Below are 13,109 nucleotides of genomic sequence, written 5' to 3' on the forward strand. Positions count from 1 at the left end.
GGGATGCTGTACCTGTACTCTAGGTAGTACCTAGACTAGCACACAGTAGCCTATTGGATAACCACAATTGTTTTCCAGATTGGGCCTACCACACCTGGAAAAACCACGTGATGACCTGCCACGTATACATGCCTGATGTCATTGTATTCTCACTCAGGTCAACTTAATTAGCCCTCAATCTTCCCTTTATACAGCCTGACCTTTACCGAGACTGTTCAGGTTAAACACATCTCTCCAGAGCACAGTAGCACCCCCTATCCCCTCCACACCAGTCATATACAGTAACCTAAACGGTATATCTTCCACAACACCAGCAGTAGTGGTAGAACTGGGCAATGCCAGCTGGGCTCAGAAACCTTTTCCCACAGTCGATTTGCAATATGTATACAGTATCCTTTGAATCAGTGGATCACTTTGGCTGTGTTTACACAGGCAGCCCAATTCAGATATTTTTTTTCTCACTGATTGGTCTTTTGACCAATCACATCAGATCTTTTCACATCAGATCTTTTTCAGAGCTGATCTAATTGGTCAAGTGAAAACAAGATCAGAATTGGGCTGGCTGTGTAAACGACTCTGAACAGAAAATTGATTATGACATAATACCATATTGGCTTGCAGCGGTCCATAGGTACAGTGCAGCAGGCCTTGAGGTTGTCTTGCTGTGGCCTCACATGCTGACCAGACCAGACACGTCGCGTGCGCGAGCTTTGCAAAATAAATGTACACATACATGTTATTCAATCATTGCACCCACACTGCTCGCGCGCGTTAGCAAGCGTCTGCGTGGCCAAGTGCTAAAATAGAACTTGTTTCTATTTGTGACGCTCGACGCGCTGCAAGTCCCACCTCTCCCATCTCCTCATTGGTTTTTAGAAGCATATACCCACGTGGGCGATTGAAAGACACTCCAGTCCAGTTGGTGGTGGTAATGCTACTTTTAAAGTTTGTTGCCAACCGCAATATGAAGTCCAAAGAAGAAGAAGAAGCCTGAAGGAGGAGAGTTTACTAGAAAAAAACTCGGTACACTTTTATCTGTGGATTAATTGTCAGAGTAGAGGACTTTGTGCATTTCTGGTAAAATAACAACCCAATGTTTATATCCCAGGACAAATTAGCTAGCAACAGCAAGCTAGCTAGCTAAATTGCCATAAATGTTTAATGCTTTTCGACCTGTCCCCAAGTTAATATAGTTGGTTCAGAGTTCGTTTTGATATTTCAACCTGCGTGTTTTGATCGCGTCTGGTGTGGGACGAAATAATCTACATCCGCACACTGATGTACACGCGCGTGCGGTCTGGTCAGCATGTTAGTCCTACCTCCCACAGAGGACTGTTCTGGGCCTCTGAGCCCTCTGTCTAGCACTGACATGGTCAATATTTGAGAGCATGATGGAATGGCCTCTCTCTCTCTGACACAGGACTCCACACACATTCCACATCCTGTTTGCCACTGGGCCTTGACAGTTGTATTATTTATCAACTTCTGCACGCGGATCTTTTCATTACTAATGTATTGGCCTTCCTGGCTCTCTGTGTAATGTGTATGGATTGTAGACAGCTGAGCTCATGTGCTGCGACCCCGTCTGTTTATGCCTGATTCCATTTTACCCCGTACAACATAGCTGGCTATAGTTTAGTAGGCTTTAGGCCTAACACATTCAGGCAATTTTTGGTTTTGCACAATTTATTTTCTTCTTTATGATGATCAGTGAAGGAAATAAAAATGTAATCACTGCAACAATGTATTAATCAACAGATTATTTGCAGTTGTTTTATTGAAAAATCTAATAATCCCATGCATCTGAAAATAAACTACAAGAAAAGGAAATAAACAACATTTTTCTGTGATTTACTGTACGTAAGAGACACAATCATTTTAAAAGCCCTGTTTGTGCAAGTAAAAATACATCAAAGGTCCAGACTACTGTAGAATCATGACTGCCATTTTTACCCACAGTGCTTTTCGACAGCAAATAATTGCACTCCATTCTTTGTGGTCATCCATTAATTTGTACTCCTTCAGGAAGGGTTCTGAGGTGATAAAGCAAAGTAGCTCATTAATTATTAGGGCTAGATTATATCAGATCTGCGCTAGCTGACATCCCTATAGCGGTTGTTTTGGCGGTGTTGGAGGTGGAACTGTGTTAGAGCTGTCAAATCCACAAGTCACCTTATCACGGACACTGCCATTGGACGCAACTAAACCACACCCGACTTTATATCAGACAAAGCCCATGCAGCCGTGTTAGAAGTTCAAACACTCAAATGCGTAATATTCTGTTAACTACACCTCAATTGGGCTATAAAACCCCCCATCCAAATGAACATGAAAACATGCATTAGACTGTCATTATTTCGATCATCAACAGAGCCTACACTTTCTACCGCCGTTATGAACTTCTAACGCGGTAGGGATAGTAAGGGAGTGATTGGTGATACACGAGAGCAGCCGCTCACCGATTTGACAGCTCGTACCACAGTTACACCTCTAAAACATCTGCTATGCGGATGTCGGCCAACGCAGCTTAACGCTCAATCTGATTGAATCGAGGCCTTCAACAACCTTGCCTTGTGGATAAAACAGTTGTTTTAATTGCCGTTATGATGAAGATAACTGAGATCATAATAGCAAAAACATTAACTGTGCTTTACTTGACTTCCTATTTCTTGAAAAGCTATATGTAAAGAGCACTAGCCTAAGGGTAGACAACAGTACATAAATAGGCCTCTGAATACGGGCAGACTGAAACTATCTCTGAAGTTCTTTAACCTATTAGGCTTTTTGAATAGATCAAAACAAAACTTTTATGAAGTTATTTTCAGTCTCACTTTATTTAAGGATGATGTGAAAAGTAAAGGCTGTCCATAACAGTCAGACGTTTATAGAAGAATGCTGTTCAAAACCCCCCATAACAACTGATGTTCTTGTATTCCAGTGTGATACTTATTTTATACAAGTTTTCATATCTATCTCAACTGTACATACCATGGTTACAGATACTGTAAATAAAAATGTTTCCAATGAGTTCCAAGTATCATCGTGGCCGTTGTGAATGTCAAGGTTTCTTATGAAAAATCAATGTTTAGAACGTCAAGATTGGTATATATAGTTCTGTATCTTTCTGGAATAATCAAACAAGTTATTGCCCTTCTCATACATATATTTCGCATTTAACATAAGGTTATTAAATTGAACTTAAATTCTACAATGTGTGTATGGAATACCACATATTAAATTGACAAAAACAGTAACAGAATGAAGTTTATTTTTACCACTTTATATATACTTCTTATATTTTGTAACATAGATTTTCCAGAAACCCTGATGACGATATATACAAATATATGAATATATATATATATATATATATATATATATACACATGTTTTTGACCTTTAAATTGAAAGAAACCGAAGAACAGAGTACCCCTGGCTAATAAAGAACGTTAGCATGAATAAGCAGTTTATTACCAGTTATTATGAGCCCTTTAACTACCAACTATTTTTGTAGACGTTGAGAAAATGTTTACATTAATAATAGAAAATTAGGGCACATAGCAAATAAAAGTAACAGTACCTGATAAATGTATGCACTCACTAACTGTAAGTCGCTCTGGATAAGAGCGTCTGCTAAATGACTAAAATGTAAAATGTAAATAAACAGCATTTGGCATTTTGTAAGAACAATAAATAGTGACTGTCAGGTTCCATGAATGCTGGGAAAAGAACATGTTTGAATGATGTGTTATTGACCATTCTATAGGTTCATTCTGATTTAGCTAGCCACGGCTATTACGTGTTATACGCTTTTATTGCCCTCAGCATCTTGCAGCATGTGTAATGTAGTTTACATTATATTGTGTGGGGGGATTTCTCACTGAGAATCTTGGCTTTGACATTGACTGCTTGATGATGTACTCTTAAAGAATGTGACTGGACTGCTGAACAACAGGTTGGCAGAAATAAAAGCAAAGTTTTTACAGGAAATAAAAAAGAAACTGTCTTGAGTGAGAAGGAACAACAGAGTGGATTTGTCACGACAGTCGTAAAAAACGGTAACTCCTATGTGAATTATACATTTTATTTCATGCCATCTTGAGAAAGCCAAATACCAAATATTCCATACATACATCGACACCATCAGGGTATCAGCAAATGTTACACAATCACATATAATGTAATATATAAAATGTGTCTTTTTTTTTCTGAAGGAACAACCAACCCCAGTGTCTCACTCACTCATAAGTGACCGTGTGTTTCTCTGGTGGGCAAAGATGGAGGAGAAAGAAGCCTTTTCCCTTCATGGAGGTCTGTGCTGCTGTGTTGCTGCTCTGGGCAGCCCCCATTGGCTCCAGGCTAGGGAGAGGAGCTCAGACAGGAAATCACACCTGGATGTGTCCAATAGCAGTACTGTCTCCAACCTGCTCCTTCCCAACCATTCCTTGTCCTCCAATAGGCTTCATCAGCATTCAGACGCCAGGCCCAGCTCACAGAGCAGCCCACTCTCTGTAGTGAGTTGTCCCCAAGTGATCTATCTCACCCTGTATGTTCCAGGTGTTGGAGTGTTGAATGGCAAAGAAGTCATGACAGCTTGTACAATTTACAGATGCGTTACAGATGCTTGTTGAGTTAGTTTAGCCTGGCCCACACCACCGCCACTACCTACTTGGCCTGGTGTATACTCTGGTTCCTGCAGGGTACAGGATACGACTACAAGCACAGAGCTCAACAAACACCTTTTAAAAACTAGAACCAAGACACCAATGGTGAAACATATGCTGAAACAAATCTGTTTAGACTTCTGATGATGATACGTAGCTTTTTTTGGTGGATATCGTCCACTTTGTGTTTTTCTTGTTCTTGTGACAACAGTTGTACAAAGAAAATGACGATAGCTAGCTATGTCTACGGCCCTTTTTACTCCAAGAAATGACCTTTGGGCCAACTGCACAGAAATACATTTCAATAGCAACTCTGATGTATGTTCCACTGTTGCTAAGTGCCATGTGATTTAGAGGTGCTTCTCTCCCAGTCTGTGGTTCCATTGTTGTGGTCTCCATCGGCGCCATTTCGGCTCAAGCCACATCTGGATAGGGTTCACATACGGCTCACATGTATCTTCCACTTGCCATTTTGGTCATTTAAATTTAGATTAACTAATTTAAAGAGCTTAAAAGTGACTTAATTTCACCGTTTCAAAACTACTAATGAAACCAAAATGGCAAACCCACATCCTCATCACGATCTGAATGTTTGTCTTGTCAACAGAACCTTGTCCAACTCTTTGATCTCAGTTTCTCACCACTTTTGATGCTGCCTGACCATGTGCCTATTTCATCGACTTATGAAAACTTATGGTCATTAGAAAGATGCTCCTTTATCCTCACTACAGCCAGATTAACAGAGTGACATCACAGTTTCTGGACCATTTACAGTGATGGGGCGAAGACCAACCAGTGGTAATGGAAGACCTGTTTTGCGAGGCCTCGTCTGGACACGTAACATCACTAGGATACGGTGTGCACTTCCGTTTCCCTATAGGTGTGTCTCTTGATGTGTGTGTGTAGTAGGTGTGTCAACACATAGTGAACATGGAGAGTCATTACTGTTCTCATTGTTTCCTGGAAATCTGTCCTGTTTGGTTCTGTTGCCTTCTAAAGGCATTGTACTGTAGTATTTCATTCTTGGTTGAGGCAAATTAAACTAGGCAAGTTGAAACACATTAAAGGCCTATGCAAAGAGATAGCATATTCTTTAAGAAAAATTAATGGGTGCAAATGTATCAAAGTGGAATATAAGCTGTGTGCATATTACTCCAAGTTAAAAGAATTGGCCCGTGGTGTCTTTCGACATTTTGCTGGTCACAGAAATTACAGTAATCTTACTTCTTGCCATGAGCCAATCCATTTAACACAATTAACACACTAAAATGATGCAGTAATATTACACAAACCAATTTGTCTTACATTTTGCTTTGTAGCAGGCCAGTTTTTATGTTTTCATTAGTTTTTCAGGACCTCCTACCCCGATACAGACCCCCCATCCCCCCCATATGTTCATTCACAGCATACTCAAAGCTTACGGTACGTCAAAGTCAGAAAGTATGCTATTTACATGCTTGTTCACCATGGTGAATTTTGATGAATCCTACGTCAGTTTGGTCTGGAACTCCTTTGTTCCTATAGTAACGCCTTCCAGGCATTGATGTAGCGAAATGCTCACGTTTTGACAGGCACACACATAGTCCAGTGTATGACAAAAGAAAAACAACAACAACATAAAAACCCTTTGAAGCAGATCCGCTACAGTTCTGGTCTGGTCAGGTCAGGTCTGGTCTGGTCTGGTCCTCTGCTGCTGGGGTGGTGTGGGGGGGGGTAAGACCGAAGGAGGTTGTTGCTCTGGATCGTGTGTCATTTGTAAGGTCCTCCTGTGCCCTCTCCCCTTCCCGACCCATGGTTCTAGAGACCATGGCATGAGGAGTGAAACGAACATATTATTCCACTGTTGCTGACGGCCTCAGCCAGGGTCTGCTTGTTGTTTTTAAAACGCGGATGTCCTTTCTTGGAAGTGCCAGGGGGGACTGATGCTCACAGGCCTGAGACCATGACCCGGTAGGACGGGGGCATGTGTCTGTGCCGTGGGCTAGAGCCGGGGCTGGCGTTGGGGCTGGTACAGCTGGCATCCACTCCCCCTATGGAGGGTAGGTAGGCATGGTGCAGGATTGGCAGCTGCAACGACAGCCTGCGCTGTATGCTGTGGACAGAGAGAAAGAGAGAGAGAGCCAGGGTGATGAATGGTATAGCATGTTAAGCATCATTAAACATCATTATATTCACCTGGCTAAATAAAGGTTTCAATTGAAGGAGTAAATGTCCCATGTGTGCTGTCAAAGTGTTAAACCCTCGACAGTCTTTCTAAATCTATGTGGTGCTACATTGCGAACACACTGTACATACAGGACTATTTACATCCAGCCAGCTTCTGTATGTGCTGTTTCACTCTCAATAATTCAAACAGCTTTTTGTACACCAGCACTTGTGATTACTGAAGCAAAGGGGCTGGATGACTGTACACTGTAGTTAAAATACTCTAACAGGGTCACAACGCAGTCAGAGAGCCTCCCTGGTCCCCTCACCCCCCTCCTCCTCTACCCCCCCAACATGAAAAACACACCAGAGAGCCTCCCTGGTCCTCTCACCCCCCACCTCCCCCTTCACCCCCACAGTAACACACCAGAGAGCCTCCCTGGTCCTCTCACCCCCCACCTCCCCCTTCACCCCCACAGTAACACACCAGAGAGCCTCCCTGGTCCTCTCACCCCCCACCTCCCCCTTCACCCCCACAGTAACACACCAGAGAGCCTCCCTGGTCCTCTCACCCCCCACCTCCCCCTTCACCCCCACAGTAACACACCAGAGAGCCTCCCTGGTCCTCTCACCCCCCACCTCCCCCTTCACCCCCCACAGTAACACACCAGAGAGCCTCCCTGGTCCTCTCACCCCCCACCTCCCCCTTCACCCCCCACAGTAACACACCAGAGAGCCTCCCTGGTCCTCTCACCCCCCACCTCCCCCTTCACCCCCCACAGTAACACACCAGAGGCTGGGAGTCTACTGCTACCACCCCACCCCTCTCCAGCATCACTGTCCATACATACACTACATCCCACTCCTCTCCACTCCACTCCTCTCCACTAACCCATAATCCACTAACACTCCGTGCTTTGGAGATCTTCTGACAAAAATAAAATGTCATGCTTCTGCCTGGTGTGACAGCTCACACCGCACCTCTCTGCTAGAGCCATCGCTTTTCAAGCCGATTACGTAACCAAATGGTAGTTATGTAAAGATAGAAAAAAACATGTCCTCCTCATTGACTAGCTGGACCCTCAAAGAAGTCTTTCAATTCTGAGAACTTTCTAAATATGACCAGTGAATTGTCTCAGGTTGTTGTACATGTTTTTTGATGAAAGAACACGTGTACTGTACTAGTCTAATGATAATGTACTGTATTGGGTCAGCAATACATTTTCCCCTAAGGACAGATCTAGGATCAGCTTCTCCTCCCCGAATCCTAACCGTAACCATTAGTAGGGAAAATGCCAAACTGACCCCAGGTCAGCGTCCAGGGGCAACTTCTCCATACACCTACTCCATTGCGTGTCAATACATTTTGCGATCCTCCTAACAGAGTATTAGTTGTACACTATTGATGGTATCAGAATACTTTTTGTCCTCTTGGAGAAGGTAGTGGAGATTGGAAAGGAAGGTCATACGGTACATGAGGATGTCTTGCCAAGAGAAGGTGATGAGGTGTTTTGATTGGCTCTATTTGAACCGCTGTGGTTCACAACAATTCTGATTTCTAAAGGTGGAAGTTGGGAGAGTTTTTGTTCGGGTGGTTCAGTGAAACAATTTTAGTTTCTGAGGTAGAAGTTTTTGGTGAGGGAGGCCCTGCTCTCTCCTCTCCCAGATGCTTAGCTCATTTCATTCCGATCTCCTCTGCATTTTTGTAGCCATTTGCTACAGCCTGTCAACTATGCCTCTGCCTATCCCTGTTCTCTCCTCTCTGCACAGGCTACACAAACGCACCACACCGCGTGGCTGCTGCCTCTCTAACCTGGTGGTCCCTGCACGCACCCCACACCTGGAGTTCCAGGTCGCAGGCAGCCTCTGGAACTGCCGTTCTGCTGCCAACAAAGCTGACTTCATCCCAGCCTATGCCAACCTCCAGTCCCTCGACTTCCTGGCGCTGACGGAAACATGGATCACCACTGAAAACACTGCTACTCCTACTGCTCTCTCCTCGTCTGACCATGTGTTCTCGCATACCCCGAGAGCATCTGGTCAGAGGGGTGGTGGTACAGGAATCCTCATCTCTCCCAAGTGGACATTCTCAATTTTTCCCCTAACCCATCTGTCTATCTCCTCATTTGAATTCCATGCTGTCACAGTCACTAGCCCATTTAAGCTTAATATCCTTGTCATCTATCGCCCTCCAGGTTCCCTTGGAGAGTTCATCAATGAGCTTGACGCCTTGATAAGTTCCTTCCCTGAGGATGGCTCACCCCTCACAGTTTTGGGGGATTTCAACCTCCCTATGTCCACATTTGACTCATTTCTCTCTGCCTCCTTCTTTCCACTCCTCTCCTCTTTTGACCTCACCCTCTCACCGTCCCCCCCTACTCACAAGGCAGGCAATACGCTTGACCTCATCTTCACTAGATGCTGCTCCTCTACTAATCTCACTGCAACTCCCCTCCATGTCTCCGACCACTACTTTGTTTCCTTTTCTCTCTCGCTCTCCTCCCACACTACTCACTCTGCCCCTACACAGATGGTAATGCGCCGCCGCAACCTTCGCTCTCTCTCTCCCACTACTCTCTCCTCTTCCATCCTATCATCTCTTCCCTCTGCTCAATCCTTCTCCCTCCAATCTCCTGATTCTGCCTCCTCAACCCTCCTCTCCTCCCTTTCTGCATCCTTTGACTCTCTGTGTCCCCTATCCTCCCGGCCGGCTCGGTCCTCCCCTCCAGCTCCGTGGCTTGATGACTCATTGCGAGCTCACAGAACAGAGCTCCGGGCAGCGGAGCGGAAATGGAAGAAAACTAAACTCCCTGCCGACCTGGCATCTTTTCACTCCCTCCTCTCTACATTTTCTTCATCTGTTTCTGCTGCTAAGGCCACCTTCTACCACTCTAAATTCCAAGCATCTGCCTCTAACCCTAGGAAGCTCTTTGCCACATTTTCCTCCCTCCTGAATCCTACCCCCCCCCCCCCCCCCCCCCTCCTCTCTCTCTGTGGATGACTTCGTCAACCACTTTGAAAAGAAGGTTGACGACATCCGATCCTCGTTTGTTAAGTCTAATGACACTGCTGGTCCTGCTCACACTGCCCTACCCTATGCTTTGACTTCTTTCTCCCCTCTCTCTCCAGATAAAATCCTGCGACTTGTGACTGCAGGCCGCCCAACAACCTGCCCGCTTGACCCCATCCCCTCCTCCCTTCTCCAGACCATCTCCGGTGACCTTCTCCCCTACCTCACCTCGCTGATCAACTCATCCTTGACCGCTGGCCATGTCCCTTCCGTCTTCAAGAGAGCGAGAGTTGCTCCCCTTCTCAAAAAACCAACACTCGACCCCACTGATGTCAACAACTACAGACCAGTATCCCTTCTTTCTTTTCTTTCCAAAACTATTGAGCGTGCCGTCTTTAGCCAACTCTCTTGCTATCTCTCTCAGAATGACCTTCTTGATCCAAACCAATCAGGTTTCAGGACTGGTCATTCAACTGAGACTGCTCTTCTCTGTGTCACGGAGACTCTCCGCACTGCTAAAGCTAACTCTCTCTCCTCTGCTCTTGTCCTTCTAGACCTGTCTGCTGCCTTTGATACTGTGAACCATCAGATCCTCCTCTCCACCCTCTCCGAGCTGGGCATCTCCGGCGCGGCTCACTCCTGGATTGCGTCCTACCTGACCGGTCGCTCCTACCAAGTGGCGTGGCGAGAAGCTGTCTCCGCACCACGTGCTCTCACCACTGGTGTCCCCCAGGGCTCAGTTCTAGGCCCTCTCCTTTTCTCCCTATACACCAAGTCACTTGGCTCTGTCATATCCTCACATGGCCTTTCCTATCATTGCTACGCTGACGATACACAACTAATCTTCTCCTTTCCCCCTTCTGATAACCAGGTGGCGAATCGCATCTCTGCATGTCTGGCAGACATATCAGTATGGATGACGGATCACCACCTCAAGCTGAACCCTGGCAAGACGGAGCTGCTCTTCCTCCCGGGGAAGGACTGCCCGTTCCATGATCTCGCCATCACGGTTGACAACTCCACTGTGTCCTCCTCCCAGAGTGCAAAGAGCCTAGGCGTGACCCTGGACAACACCCTGTCGTTCTCCGCCAACATCAAGGCGGTGACCCGCTCCTGCAGGTTCATGCTCTACAACATTCGGAGAGTACGACCCTGCCTTACACAGGAAGCGGCACAGGTCCTAATCCAGGCACTTGTCATCTCCCGGCTGGACTACTGCAACTCGCTGTTGGCTGGCCTCCCTGCCTGTGCCATTAAACCCCTACAACTCATCCAGAATGCCGCAGCCCGTCTGGTGTTCAACCTTCCCAAGTTCTCTCACGTCACCCCCTCCTCCGCACACTCCACTGGCTTCCAGTTGAAGCTCGCATCCGCTACAAGACCATGGTGCTTGCCTATGGAGCAGTGAGGGGAACGGCACCTCTGTACCTTCAGGCTCTGATCAGTCCCTACACCCAAACGAGGGCATTGCGTTCATCCACCTCTGGCCTGCTGGCTCCCCTTCCTCTGCGGAAGCATAGTTCCCGCTCAGCCCAGTCAAAACTGTTCGCTGCTCTGGCACCCCAATGGTGGAACAAGCTCCCTCACGACGCCAGGACAGCGGAGTCACTCACCACCTTCCGGAGACATTTGAAACCCCACCTCTTTAAGGAATACCTGGGATAGGATAAAGTAATCCTTCTACCCCCCCCCCCCCCCCCCCCAAATTGTAAAGTGGTTATCCCACTGGCTATAGGGTGAACGCACCAATTTGTGAGTCGCTCTGGCTAAGAGCGCCTGCTAAATGACGTTAATGTGCCCTTGAGCAAGGCACTTAACCCAAATTGCTCCTGTAAGTCGCTCTGGATAAGAGCGTCTGCTAAATGACTAAAATGTAAATGTAAATGTATTTGCCAGGCTCTTATCTGAAACAGAGCTCTCTCTCTCTCTCAATTCAATTCAAAGGGCTTTATTGGCATGGGAAACATATGTTAACATTGCCAAAGCAAGTGAAATAGATAATAAACAAAAGTGAAATAAACAATATAAAATTAACAGTAAATATTAAACTCACAAAAGTTCCAAAAGAATAGAGACATTTTATGGCTATATACAGTGTTGTAATGATGTGCAAATAGTTAAAGTATAAAAGGGAAAATAAATAAACATAAATATGGGTTGTATTTACAATGGTGTTTGTTCTTCACTGGTTGCCCTTTTCTTGTGGCAACAGGACACAAATCTTGCTGCTGTGATGGCACACTGTGGTATTTCACCCAAAAGATATGGTAGTTTATCAAAATTGGATTTGTTTTTTTTCAAATTCTTTGTGGGTATGTGCAATCTGAAGGAAATGTGCGTCTCAAATATGGTTATGCATTTGGCAGGAGGTTAGGATGTGCAGCTCAGTTTCCACCTCATTTTGTGGGCAGTGTGCACATAGCCTGTCTTCTCTTGAGAGCCAGGTCTGCCTACAGCGGCCTTTCTCAATAGCAAGGCCATGCTCACTGAGTCTGTACATAGTCAAAGCTTTCCTTAATTGTGGGTCAGTCACAGTGGTCAGGTATTCTGCCAGTTTGCTCAGTTTTTTGGTAAATTCTTTCCAATGTGTCAAGTACATATATTTTTATTTTTTCATTATTTGGTTGGGTCTTATTGTGGTGCTGTCTTGGGGCTCTGTGGGGTCTGTTTGTGAACAGAGCCCCAGGACCAGCTTGCTTAGGGGACTCTTCTCCAGGTTCATCTCACTGTAGGTGATGGCTTTATTCTGGAATCACTTTGTCTCTCTGTCTCTCTCTGTCTCTCTCTGTCTGTCTGTCTGTCTGTCTCTCTGTCTCTCTCTGTCTGTCTGTCTGTCTCTCTCTCTCTCTCTCTTACTCCCTCCCCCCTCTCTCTCTCTCTCTTACTCCCTCGCTCCCTCCCCCCTCTCTCTCTCTCTCTCTCTCTCTCTTACTCCCCCCCCTCTCTCTCTCTCTCTCTCTTACTCCCTCGCTCCCATCTCTCTCTCTCTCTCTCTCTCTCTCTCTCTCTTACTCCCTCCCCCCCTCTCCTCTCTCTCTCTTACTCCCTCCCCTCTCTCTTTACTCTCTCTCTCTCTCTCTCTCTCCCTCCCCCTCTCTCTCTCTCTCTCTTACTCCCTCGCTCCCTCCCCCCTCTCCCTCTCTCTCTCTCTCTCTTACTCCCTCCCCCCTTACTCCCTCGCTCCCTTCTCTCTCTCTCTCTCTCTCTCTCTCCTCTCTCTCTCTCTCTCTTCTCTCTCTCCTCTCTCTCTCTCTCTCTCTCTCTCTCTGATCCAAACATTCATGTGGTGTG

The 13,109-nt window shown here is 45.8% G+C and overlaps 1 protein-coding gene across 1 annotated transcript in view; it reads right to left on the reverse strand.

Annotated features, from left to right (window-relative positions):
* Window positions 1-6,589: 6,589 nt before the first annotated feature.
* The window catches only part of LOC311119844 (gamma-aminobutyric acid type B receptor subunit 2-like), a gene marked incomplete at both ends in the record, with an annotated part of 144,523 nt that continues 138,003 nt past the window's right edge, over window positions 6,590-13,109 (reverse strand). The window contains one exon of the mRNA XM_084157790.1: window positions 6,590-6,755. Within this exon, the coding sequence (XP_084013916.1) occupies window positions 6,590-6,755 (166 nt within the window). The remainder of the gene's footprint in view (window positions 6,756-13,109) is intronic.

This window comes from Coregonus lavaretus (assembly GCF_964263955.1).
Source record: "Coregonus lavaretus genome assembly, chromosome: 3".
NCBI lineage: Eukaryota > Metazoa > Chordata > Actinopteri > Salmoniformes > Salmonidae > Coregonus > Coregonus lavaretus.